General features: G+C 38.1%; 1 protein-coding gene across 1 annotated transcript in view; it reads left to right on the forward strand.

Moving 5' to 3' along the window:
* Positions 1-12500, forward strand: part of COL22A1 (collagen type XXII alpha 1 chain) — a 2341282-nt gene that overhangs the window by 1731741 nt on the left and 597041 nt on the right. Inside the window, exons 39-40 of the mRNA XM_044067281.1 lie at positions 7555-7632; positions 7725-7760. Of these exons, the coding sequence (XP_043923216.1) occupies positions 7555-7632; positions 7725-7760 (114 nt within the window). The remainder of the gene's footprint in view (positions 1-7554; positions 7633-7724; positions 7761-12500) is intronic.

Here is a 12500-nt window from a genome sequence, read left to right on the forward strand (position 1 = left end):
ACCTATATAAAACATCAGAAAAAGTCTAAACAAAATGTTTAATCAATTAAAAGTTTAACTGGCTAAAATGTAATTAGAATGTTGATCTGTTAACAGAAAATGTTCTTGTAAATACTCAGTAATAATACTTTTACAGCATGAGTAACCTTTCAGTGGTTTTAAAATGTGTACTTGGAGGAACTTTACCACAGTGCAAGGGGAAGTATGTTACAGAGCCTGCTAGCATGGATAGATAAGTACTAATCTATTACTGGATTTACCTATGGATGTAAAGTCTTTGAACTGACTTAAGATGACATAGTGGCCGGTACCACTGTGACATATGAACCTGTAAGAGGCAGGATACTTTAGTAGTTTATGTTTAAATTTTAATTCAATTAATTCCAGGTGTTGGTTGAATTAAAACCATGGCAGAAATGCAAAGTGGGGAACAGTGAGGTGTTCTAGCAGGGTGTCTTGCTCCAAATCTAGACATTCTGCTATCATATTTTTCCTTGTCTATGAAGAAGAATGTGCATATGTTAGTAAAAATATGCACAGAATACATTAGGGACAAAAAGTGGAACACTGAGATAGTGGGAAGCCAACAGCTATAAATAAGAATGACCATGGCCTTGCAAAACATGCTGTGGCTTTTATTTGTCCCTGACAGTGCTGCTATACTTCTATACTTATCAAACCTAAGCTGATTAACATGGTTATACCAAGAAATTTTGTGCAAGTGCATCAATCTCTGAATAATCAAAAGAATATGTGAAAAGGTTCTATGCTTTGGACATGGTAGGAGGACTGCTTTACTTCTTTGCAAACATATCGTGACATCGCATTTATTAAGGTGTCATGAGAGATATGCACATTGTCCCAAAACCTTAAAAGCTCATTGAAAGTAGAGCACAATGCCACAGAAGTCTTCAATAATGCAATCATACCAACAAGCCAGGCACCATTAACTCAAAACTTGTTTTGCCCTCTTTTGGGATGATCTGTCTATATAGACAGTCTAGCTATGTTCTGAAATGCTGAAATTTCAAAAATCCTGTTGCATGTTTGCCATATAGGTAGGTACTAAATAAAAGTAAAATAAAACAAAATATGACTGAATTAATGGAATATTTTCAGTTTTATTCCTGGGATCTTTGCATGCTAAAGGCATCATTACAGTGTTTTGGTTATGAGATATGCTGCAGCAAAGTTCAACCTGAAATGCATGGAGTTGAACATGCTGCAACTGCATCAATCACTGAACAGTCTCTTTTTCTCTCCCTCACTGACCCCTCCCTTCTTGTCTCTTCCTCTTTTGTCTACTCATTGATTGCTCTTTGACTATTTTGGTCACTCCTCATGTCATGAAACCTATTTGTCCAATCATTTCTTCATCTTACCTAAGTGAAGTAAATACCAACAAGTGTTCTCTTTCTCTAATATTCCTTGAGTATACATCTGACCGTCTACTGCAGTGATGGTTCTGCTTGATTCATTGGCATTAGCTTGTATATAATATCTGTGTGTAAATAATGTATACCATTGTTATGTAACTCATTTCTATATCTTACTGTATTTATTATAGTTGGATATTTGTTATGTGTGCACAGCCAAAACAAGGTATATCAAGTCCAACACTACAAGTGTCTTGGATCATTGCTGGAACCTCACTTTTGTTCTGCATATATAGCTACTCCCATCCAATGCTGGATAACAAATCCACTCATGTTACACTGTCAGTAACTGTTTAATACTTGCAACACATAAAGCTTTGCAAGAAGTGTCTCTATACCAAGACTTCCTACAGCTACACTCAGCTCCTGCCAAAACACTCAACTCATTCAAAAATCATAAAAATGTTGTTCATATTCATTGCCCTGTCTCCCAACACTGACCTTCTCTGGATCTCTGTGAGGAAGGCCAGGTGCCTCTCAGTACCCACAAGGTCCTGTTTCTTACTAGTCAGTTTAAAGTTACAATTCCTACATTTTAACTATTCTCCTACATTAAAGATCAGAGTCCTAAGAATCCAGTTCAGGGTAGAGCAGTTTCTGTTGTCAAACCTGCACCTCAGATTGTCTGAAGTGCTGGGCCATTTAGAATTTCTAAAACTGGATCGTACAAAGAAGTCATCTCTGTGTTGTTTTGCAACAACCCTCCCGTCAAGAGGAATAACAAGCATATTTAGTTTGAAAAAAGTATTTATTCTGATGGAAGAATATACTTGCATTAACAACTTAATGACCTTACACAGGATTTCCCCTTGGTAGAAGGGTTTTCTTTGGAGGAAGGAGTCAGAAAGGCTGTGGGTGTATTTTAGATGTTGTTTCCAGACTAGTGGTTTGAAATACACCTAATTTAAATGGAAATGAGGGTGGACCAGTGGTTGGGTCCTTTCTGATCAGCACCTTACCAGATTATAACAGATGCATTTACATGAAGGGTTTAAAGTTTAAGAGTTTAAAATTACAGATCAAGCCAATGATTACTGTTTATTCTACTATATAAAACAAAGATTAAAAAGTGTAAGGATTAAAACAAAACATTAAAAAAATTGAAATTAGAAAACATTTGTATAACACTTTCACAAAGTTTGCATTATCAGATTGATTGTATATTCAGGGGAGGGTCTCCTTTTATTTAATATTCTATTTCCTAAAAAGCTCATGTAAGTTTGGATCAAGTCGGATTCATGTTTTTATTTTGCCTCTATTTGTATTTGTTTGCTGTACCTGCTTTTACAGGGCTTAGCTGTGATGAACAAACATAAAATAAGATGTCTTAATGTTTAGTCAAGGCAATGCAAGAGAAACTATAAATGGTGAAGGTTAGAAACCAGACTGGCAAAAAAATAGCTGCAGCTTTCACAGAAGCATGATTTTTCCTGTATTTACATTCCAGAATTGTATAATCAGAGTGCTTTTTATACTTCAATTTCAGGGTAGTCAAAGCCCAAGCCCTTCCTATGTGTAGATGCTTAAACTGTAATCATTATCATACGCATTAAAAGTATCTTAAGGGCTTTACTAAACAATGTTCAGACATTAATTGAAAATATAAAATAGAATACAAAATGCACTGCGCAAGTAGTACATTTCATGGCTTAGTGTTTTTAATGCTAGTATGCTCTTATGAAGCAGCTAAAGTTCAGGCCTGAGTTTAAAGCATTTAACTTTATCTACCATTGCCACTCCATTTTTTTCTATGACTGCATTATTGTTTCCTTCCAATGGTCCCATTTTAGTGAATCCAGGATATGCAGTGTTTAGCCATTTGATACATTGATACTTTGAGTTTTATGTAAGCCTGTAAGCCTGATATCATTACTTTTAGTTTATAGATTTTTTTGCCATCTTATGAAGCATTAAAATTTGTTTATTAACTATTGTATTTGACTGGCCAGTGATATACTTCCACAGTTTGCTGTTTGGAATGCTCTTTGAGGTCACTTAGGAGCTTTGTTATTATATAATGTGTTTTAAAAATGAAGTCAAATAGATTGTGAATAAGAAGGTGTCTAACAACCACTGGCTTTTGATGTGCTTTTTTGTATATTATTAATCTTTTTAGAGTGTTCTTATTATTCCTGAAAGAGTCTGTGACTAAAACAAAGAAAGTGATAAATCCTTGGGTGATTTCTGTGGTACTTATTTTTGGAGGTTTTTTTTTTTACATTTAGCTTAAGCTGCTTTGTTCCCTCAGATAGGTCAAGTGTTTTGTTTGGATTATGTCATACCCTGTATTTCACCAAATTGCACTGTTTTTCAAACACTGTTGTGTCAGTCTGATACAGTTAAGCAAGTATAATGAACTAAAAATAATGAGTAACTGCGTTGCACTCAGTTGGTAGCTGAAAAGCATCTTCCAACCAGTTTTTCCTACCAGGTTATTGAATGAATACATGGTGAGGTATGAATGCCTGTAGAGTCTTCTTTCACACACATATTTTCTTTCTGAGTTAGACTTTTGTCACCAACCTACAGAAAGGAAGGCTATCCTCATCAGTTTACCTTAATGTAACAGATGCCATCACAGGTCCTAAGGACAGATACTTCATTAGCAAGATAGGAAACCTGGCATGTTCCTCCATTGTTGAGGATCAGTGGAACCAAGAACATGGATCTCAATTTCAGGCAGCAGGAACTATAAGCAGCCTTTTTATCGCGATAGATGAGGATGTGGAGAAGGCCACGAACTCTATAATGTTTAGAACACACCCCATCTATAAGCAAATAGAGAGATGAATGCTTGTATCCTTCATGTAGAGGTTTTCCTGGATGTAAGACATATACAGGGGCATTTCTTTATGGCTGGGATATGTGAATGTGCTCAGAGGTACAGCTCTAGTCCATTCTTGGAGTTGCAGGATTTAGGAATCCTGTATTATCAGAGTCTTCCTGAAGAAGAAGACTAATAGGTTGAGCCTTTTGCCACTCAGAAGTGTCCTCTCCTTGTTCTGCTCTTTCTAGCAGGGAATTTGATGGTGTATGTTTTCTGTTTGTATGGCAGGGAAGATTCCTGCATACTGCTTCCTCAGACGTCATGCCTCATTGCACAACTAAAGAAAGAAAGAAAGAAAGAAAGGAAGAAAGAAAGAAAGGACTGATTCATCCTCACTGACCTGGGGGAGCTGAGTAGGTTGTGGTTTCAGAATGGAGTTTTAGAAGAGACTAAATCCAACAGAGTGCCTTCTGTTCATCATAAATACTCTGTTATATGGGAGAGAGGCTTGCATAGAGGTATCTATTGCTACATTACTTGTCCATTCAGTAGATGATCTTGTCCAGTTTCATATATGACAGGGAATCTGTTATTCCACATTCACTGTGCATGCCTGTAGCTTTCTGACCATCATGGCCCAATGAGAGTCTGACATATTGCCCACCATCAGCTACTTAAGCTGTCCCTCAAAGGGGCTCTACATACTTTCTAAAACCTGAAGAGTATTTCCCATTCTTGAGTTCTTAACTTCTTGACTGACAAGTTCGGCCATCTGCTGTTTTAATGGTTTACTTTAGATTTTTGCATTCCAACTTCTGGAGGCCTAACAACTTGAAGCTGAAGATTTGTTTTGTGTATATGAGCTGATTTGCATGGATGTCCCTGATATATATGTATATAGCTAGATAAACAGATATCTATACAGATGTAGACATCTGTATCTTCATCTTTATGTATATGGGTCTGCTACAAATATGCAAAAACCCATATAATCAAATTTTATATTGTCAAGATGACTTGCACGAAACTTCATAAGAGCAAAAGTTTAAAACAACAAATGCCGGAAAAACTAAAATGAGTTATTTACATTCCATACGTTGCACCATTATGAAAAAGAACAGTGATGTTTTATGTGCATACCCTACCAGGCAGTTCTCACACAGATGTGGGCATGCCATGGGCGTTTACCCTTTTTTCAATGTAGTGTGATCTTGGAGTTGGTATATTTAACTTGCAGGGGGCCTGGGGGGGGGGGGTGCAGGGGTTGCAGCCTCCCCTGCAAAAACTTTAAAAAGAATAAATTACAGTTCAGGAATGTTGGGTGGTGGGCATGGTGTATGGTAAATATTTATGTTGCTTTTAAAGCTTCAACAGCACTTTTCAGTTTTCCAACATTCGTTGTTATTTGAAATTCAATTATGTGGGGTTTTGTGCATCTGAAGTAGACCCATATATATATATATATATATATATATATATATATATATATATGTATGGGTCCACGACTATTCACTGAAAGCACATTTCACTGAAACTCAAATGACTGTGCAAAAATCACTGAAAGCTCAAGTTACTGAAAACACAATTCACTGAAACACATTTCACTGAAAGTTATATAGGGCCTTTTCTCCACTGTAGTGCAACCCTGGAGTTAGTATATACAGTAAGGGTGGATTGGGGGCACCACCCCTCACATTGGGGGTGTGGGGGGCATAGCCCCCCACATAGTTTGGATATATATTATGTTCAGAAAAGAGTAATTTATTGGAATTGCAAGTATCCATGGGTATAGCTAACAATATTTAAAATAGCTGGGGGGCTACACCCCCGAATGTAGGGGGCGGTGCCCTCCACACACCCCCTTACTATATACACTAACTTCAGGGTCGCACTACAGTGGGGGAAAAGGCCATATATAACTTTCAGTGAAATGTGTTACAGTGAATTTTTTCAGTGAATTGAGCATTCAGTGAATTGTGCACAGTGAAATGTGTTTCAGTGAAATGTGCTTTCAGTGAATAGTCCTAAACCCATATATATATATATATATATATATATATATATATATATATATATATATACACACACACACACACACACACACACACACACACACACACACACACACACACACACACACACCACACATGCACACACACATGCACATATGGGTATACTTAAATAGTTTCAACAGAAAAAATATCAACAGAAAAAATAAACTTACAAAACATTGATAGACTCTATCCACATTCAAAATCAATGTTTTATAGGTGGCCAGATATTCACAGACTGGGAGAAAGGGTTTAGAGAAGTTAGTTAAACAAACATTACTTTGGAAGGAAATTTGAATACATAGAGATTTTTCCATTTGGATATGAGGACAACATACAGACTCACTCCAGATAACCCAATGTCAGTACTGATCCATTTACCCTAGAGGACATTCTACTCACTTACTGTTATTTTCTAACTCCACCTGTTCCTCTTATACCTCTCCTCTTCATCATTTTCAGGATTATTACTTTGCAGATCTTTGACCAGAAATATTGAGGTTGAGCTTCATTTTCTGTCAAGTAATACAGTAGAGAGTTGATTATCCAAAGTAATTTGGAACTAGGGTATTTTTCATAATCAAACTGGTCGGATAAACAAACATATAATTGAACGGGATAAAAACTTCTAAAATCTTGTTTTTCCTGTACACAGGGAATACATGTTTTAACCATTCAGCAATTCCAGTGGAAATCATATTTTTGACATATCTGCGGGCTACAAGCTCAAAAAACACACACAAGCAAATGTGTATAACATTTGTATATTCAGACTTTATGATTTCTCCTACCCAAAAACTTTGAAAGACTGCGTTCTGATAATTAACATTTTGGATAATCGATGATGGACAATCAACTCTATACTATGTATGTATTGATAGGGAAGGGGGACTTAACTAATGGAAAAATGCTGAAAGGAATCTACAGCAGAAAAGTTCCATTTAATGAAAGGATTTCCAAAGCTGTAACTTCTAAGTAGTTGTCAAATATTTGCTCTTTCAGTAGGTACCCTGAGTAATAGTGATTTCTTTCTGTTTCTGGTGCCATACTTTAGAAAGAAAATGCAACACTGGTTCTGTATTCTTACTACTGTACTTAGACCAACATCTGTTATTTATTAGGATTTTATACTCAAGAGGTTTAGAAGACCATTGGAACAATTCCTCCATTAGAATCTCTTTTGACTTGCATAAAAAATAACAATATGTCCAAGGTCACCTTGGGTATCATACATTTATATTTATTTTAACAGGCTTTTGTGATGACTACTTAAATCTAATGGAATATTCTGTATTTGCAGGGGGATGCAGGACCACCTGGATTAACTGGTCCACCTGGAGAAAGAGGTCCCCCTGGAGCTTCAATTGTTGGGCCATCAGTAAGTGTAATGCCACTAGTCACAAATAAGAATGTGTTTATTAATTTGATGAAATGCTTACACTGATTTATTTCTGTTTTTCAATTATTTAGGGTGCCCATGGACAACAAGGAGAACGAGGAATACAAGTAAGTCATATCCATAGAAATAATGTGAAGCATTATGTTTGGCCTTCTTCTGTTCATTACAGTGAGCTGAAAATTATTGTTTATACTTAAGTGGTATAATTGTTTAATGTCCTAGTAAGTATGTTTCCTGTACATTGGGAATCCAACAGTGTTCAAAAATGACAACCAACTCTTTATAATTTAAGGGAAAATGCAAGGGGAATAAATGAAAAAAAAAACTGTACTAGTTTTAATATGATCGTGGGGGGGGGGGGGTCCCTTACTTCAACAGTTGCATGAAAATGAAGAGGAGGTTTTTAAGCTGCTGTTTTGGTATAAGTTTGGATTTTTACACTTTTGGTTCTATATTCAGCTCATATTTTATTTATCCTTTGCCAACCAGGTAAGTGGCCCTTTTACATGGGTAGATCTGAGTTAGTATTTCTACTATTAGGAGAAATTTGGCCAGAACATTAGGGAATATCCCGTACGCTTTTTCATAGATGCCATTTTATCTTTAGCATCTGGCTGAACTTCTACCAACTTAAGCAGATGGGTCCTCCGTTTAACATCTCATCCAAATAACAATGCAGTCAGGAGTGCTGGACCTCACACTGTATTATCAGCCATCCAGTGACCTGGAGTGAGAATCAAACCTACAGTCTTCTGGTCTTCCAGTACCACAGCCAAGTGTGTTACCTGTTGCACCACTGACACTGTGTGATTGCTGGATTCTTAGCACAAGACACTGCCAGAATTAGACACAAGAAGATGACTTTACAGTTGCAGAGGCTGTTTAATTTAAATGAATGTGGCTCAGAAAATAGCTAAAATGGGAAATGGAACTAAATCTGTCTGTTAACACTTTAAAATCATAGGTTTATAGGTTGGTACTAGACTATCGGCCCTAAGGCCTATGCAAGCCTAGCCATAACAATTCCCTGGAAATTTTTTCCCACAATATCTACTTCTCTGGGCTTCTGTATAGCAAGGCGACTGACATGATCCCTGGGGTGAGTTTCCTATCTCCCATCCAATCATCAAGGTTCCTTTTGAAGAGGAACAATGAGGTGCTCTGCTTGGCATGTATGGGCAGTCTATTCCACAGTATGGGGAGTCTCTGGGTCAGGAACCTATCCCTCCAGCTTGTTTTGTTCATTGTGATGATAAGGTTTAGATCCCTGGAGTGTGTAGCTCTGAGGGATTGGGATTTCTTTAAGTGGAGCATGTCCACCAGCTCAGGGTTTGAAATGGCCTTGTATGTTAAGCAGAGATTGCCTCTGAGTAGACGATATGCCACAGAGTATAGCTGGAGTTTTTTTAGATGGTCAGCATATGGCATCTGCTTTAGGCCTGTGATTCTTTTAGTGAGGTATTTCTGTGGCCTTTCCAGCTGTTGCAGATGTCTTGTGAGGTACATGCCAAATGGGGCATTATACTCTATAATGGGTCTAATGAGGGATGAGTACAGTGGGACAATCACCTCTTTTTTTCTGGATGAAAAGCCCTTAGTGATGAGGTGTGCCACATATAAGGATTTCCTGACTGTTGAGGCAATGTGGTTATCGAAAGTGAGACTACTGTCCACTTGTGTCCCTAAGTCTCACATCACACCTTCGATGTTTAGAGTCTTGCCACCTATGTGGTAGTTCATGGGTACATGTTTTTTTCCAAGGGGATGACTATACATTTCTTGGCATTAAGCTTGAGCCCATGGCTCTGGCACCAGACATCTGTTTCTGTAAGGCCCTTTTGTAGAATATCCACATAATTTGGGGATTCAGTAATGGCTCCCAATTTGCAGTCATCTGCAAACTTTATTAGCCAGAGTCCCTTAATGTTGGCCTGTACTTCAGAGAAGTAGATGCCAAACAAGAGTGGTCCCAGGACTGAACCCTGAGGTACTCCACTTGTCACTTGTATGGAGCTGGATTTGGAGTCGGCTACTTTTAAAGTCTGGGTTCTGTCAGTAAGCCAGTTGGCAACCCATCGAGTGACATAGGGATTTCTGCCCAGCTTAGTAAGTTTATCTATGATTCCAGAGTGGGGGATGGTGTCAAAGGCCTTGGCGAGGTCTTGATTTCCTTTTATGACAATATTCAAACATGAGGTACAGCATGAATTATCTTCCACAACGGCGATAGATGTCTTGCTATAAGTACTTAGGTTGTTAGAGCAAGGAACAACAGATGTGGTTATGGCAGCATCTAGCAGATGCTACATAAAAGAAAAATCAGCCTGCTTTACTGAATGCAGGTTTATTTTGGTAATAGCAACCCTCATTACCTTATTGAGTAGAACGTAATTAGCAGAACATACAAGAGGTGTATACATCAGGAGAGTCAGTGGATTGAAATAACGGAAATTTTATACAGCACTAGGAGATAAATGCAAGATTTCATGTCTTAAAACAAATGATCATCATTTATTTTACATTTTTTGACTAGAGTTTACTTTTCACAACTATCTTTTGGAATAGAAGTCTTGTTTGTAAACATTGATCATAACAGTTCATGGGATTCATAAATGTGTTATGCACACTGTTCAGAGACTAAACTCCATAAAGCAACGCGATTCTTGAAGGAACAGAACACTTTGGTCCACCACATATGGAACAGCTGAGCTGTCTGTACCATGCACCACTGTGAGCATACAGTCAGTGTGGTGTACTGCATGAAAACAATCATCTGTCCAAGCATGCAGACGGGCACAAAAGCATAGTGGCGGTGGTACTGTTCAGTGTCTTGTAATAAGAGTGCAGAGCTGCAGACACCTGCAGCTCACATAGCAACATTTTACTTGGTGGTGCGCTAACAGCTATGGATAACTGTAATGGTACGGTGTTCAGTACTTTGAGGGACCATTTCTTTTCCTGTGAGAGGAAGCAGCCTATAACCTTGAGGCACTCATACATAAGGATATATGCAGACAAACACAGGCATGCATACACACACATACACACACACACACACACACACACACACACACACACACACACACACACACACACACACACACACACACACAAATACTGTGCCACTAGTCTGTGTGTGGGGGGGGGGGTTGTGGGATGTTCAAGCCATTCACCCAAATTTCGGTGGATCAAAAAATACACAAACACATTTCTGCAGACAGAGGCATTTTGTCTGTAGGGGGGCTTGCCACCTGCATCTCTATATACAGAGCACCATATAACCCCCTACAAACTACATACTTAAATTTACATATATCTACTTTGAGGACATATAACATTGAAGAAAAGAAAAAAAAAAAACATTGTTGTTGAAAACTTTTTTGTAGTATTATCACAATCTGCTATAATTCAGATAAACAACGGTTGCCAATACCTGTGCATGTGCATGAGAGAGTGTGTGTGTGTGTGTGTGTGTGTGTGTGTGTGTGTGTGTGTGTGTGTGTGTGTGTGTGTGTGTGTGTGTGTGTGTGCGTGTGTGTGTGCGTGTGCGTGTGCGTGTGTGTCTGCATGTGTACCTGGAGGGGAACAGACATGGAGTAAGCAGACATGGGTAACACTTGGTTGGATTGCAGCAATACAGAGTTTTACTTTATAATGTCCAGCACCACATACAGTAATCAATACTACATATAGCTCTTTGTGTATGTAAAATATTGTGTGCTCCATTACTACTGATGTGACTATCCCCAGGTCAGTTCTGATAATGCTCCCATAATGTTTCTAAATTCACTCATCTTAAGAGTGTACTTGCACAAGGAAGTTTCATTATGTAGACCACTGGGCAATGTAGTGTAATGCAGCTACTGTAGCACTGACAATAATAATGAATGCACTTCAAAAGTGTTTTTGCTAGTGTTTGCCTCAGACCTTCCAAAAGTCAAGTATAGCATGTGATTGCAGTTGAAAAGGCTTTATTGCTATTGCTAATCAACAAGCAAAGGCAACATTTAAATTCCACAATATGTTTAGTACTGCAATTTACAATGGGTGGACTAGAACCCGATCCATTGCACAGAATTCCTTGCGTTTTCTATCTGTAAGTTGTATACTGAAATATGACACTGAATAAATGTCCTAGAGCAGGGTTTGCAACTTGCGGCTCTGGAGCCACATTCAGCTCTTCCATCCCTCTGCAGTGGCTCCCCGTAGGTTTAAAAAATAATGGCTACTCTGCCACATGACACACACACACACACACACACACACACACACACACACACACACACACACACACACACACACACACACACACACACACACACACACACACACACACACACACACACACACACACACACACACACACACACACACACACACACAAAACACAATTACCTCTCAGCTTTACAAATTTTCACAGAATATCCTGATTCTTGACTCATATTTTTGGTCTATTTGTCATAAAATTGAGGTTTTCTTGCAAATCTTTGGCAAATCGTTGAGGGCTGAATTCAGAAAACATAGAAAGACATTTCGGTTTCAGACTTCATACATTTCAGAAAATTCATGCTAATGTAAAACCTGTTAGTCTATCAACTTTATAAGTTTGTAAGAACAATATTTAAAAAGTGTCCCTATTTTTGGGCCTCTGTCCCCTTATTATTTATGACTTTGTCCGGATTTCTTGCTCTAAGAGGTAGAAAGGTAGTTACACACACACACACACACACACACACACACACACACACACACACACACACACACACACACTGACAGCGATCAAGTGATTTCATTAAAAATCCCAACAAAGGAACAAAAACAAGGATGAATTTTAAATATTTGCCAAT

This window comes from Protopterus annectens, chromosome 3.part1 (genome assembly GCF_019279795.1).
Source record: "Protopterus annectens isolate FY-2018-M chromosome 3.part1, PAN1.0, whole genome shotgun sequence".
In the NCBI taxonomy this organism is placed as follows: Eukaryota; Metazoa; Chordata; order Ceratodontiformes; family Protopteridae; genus Protopterus; species Protopterus annectens.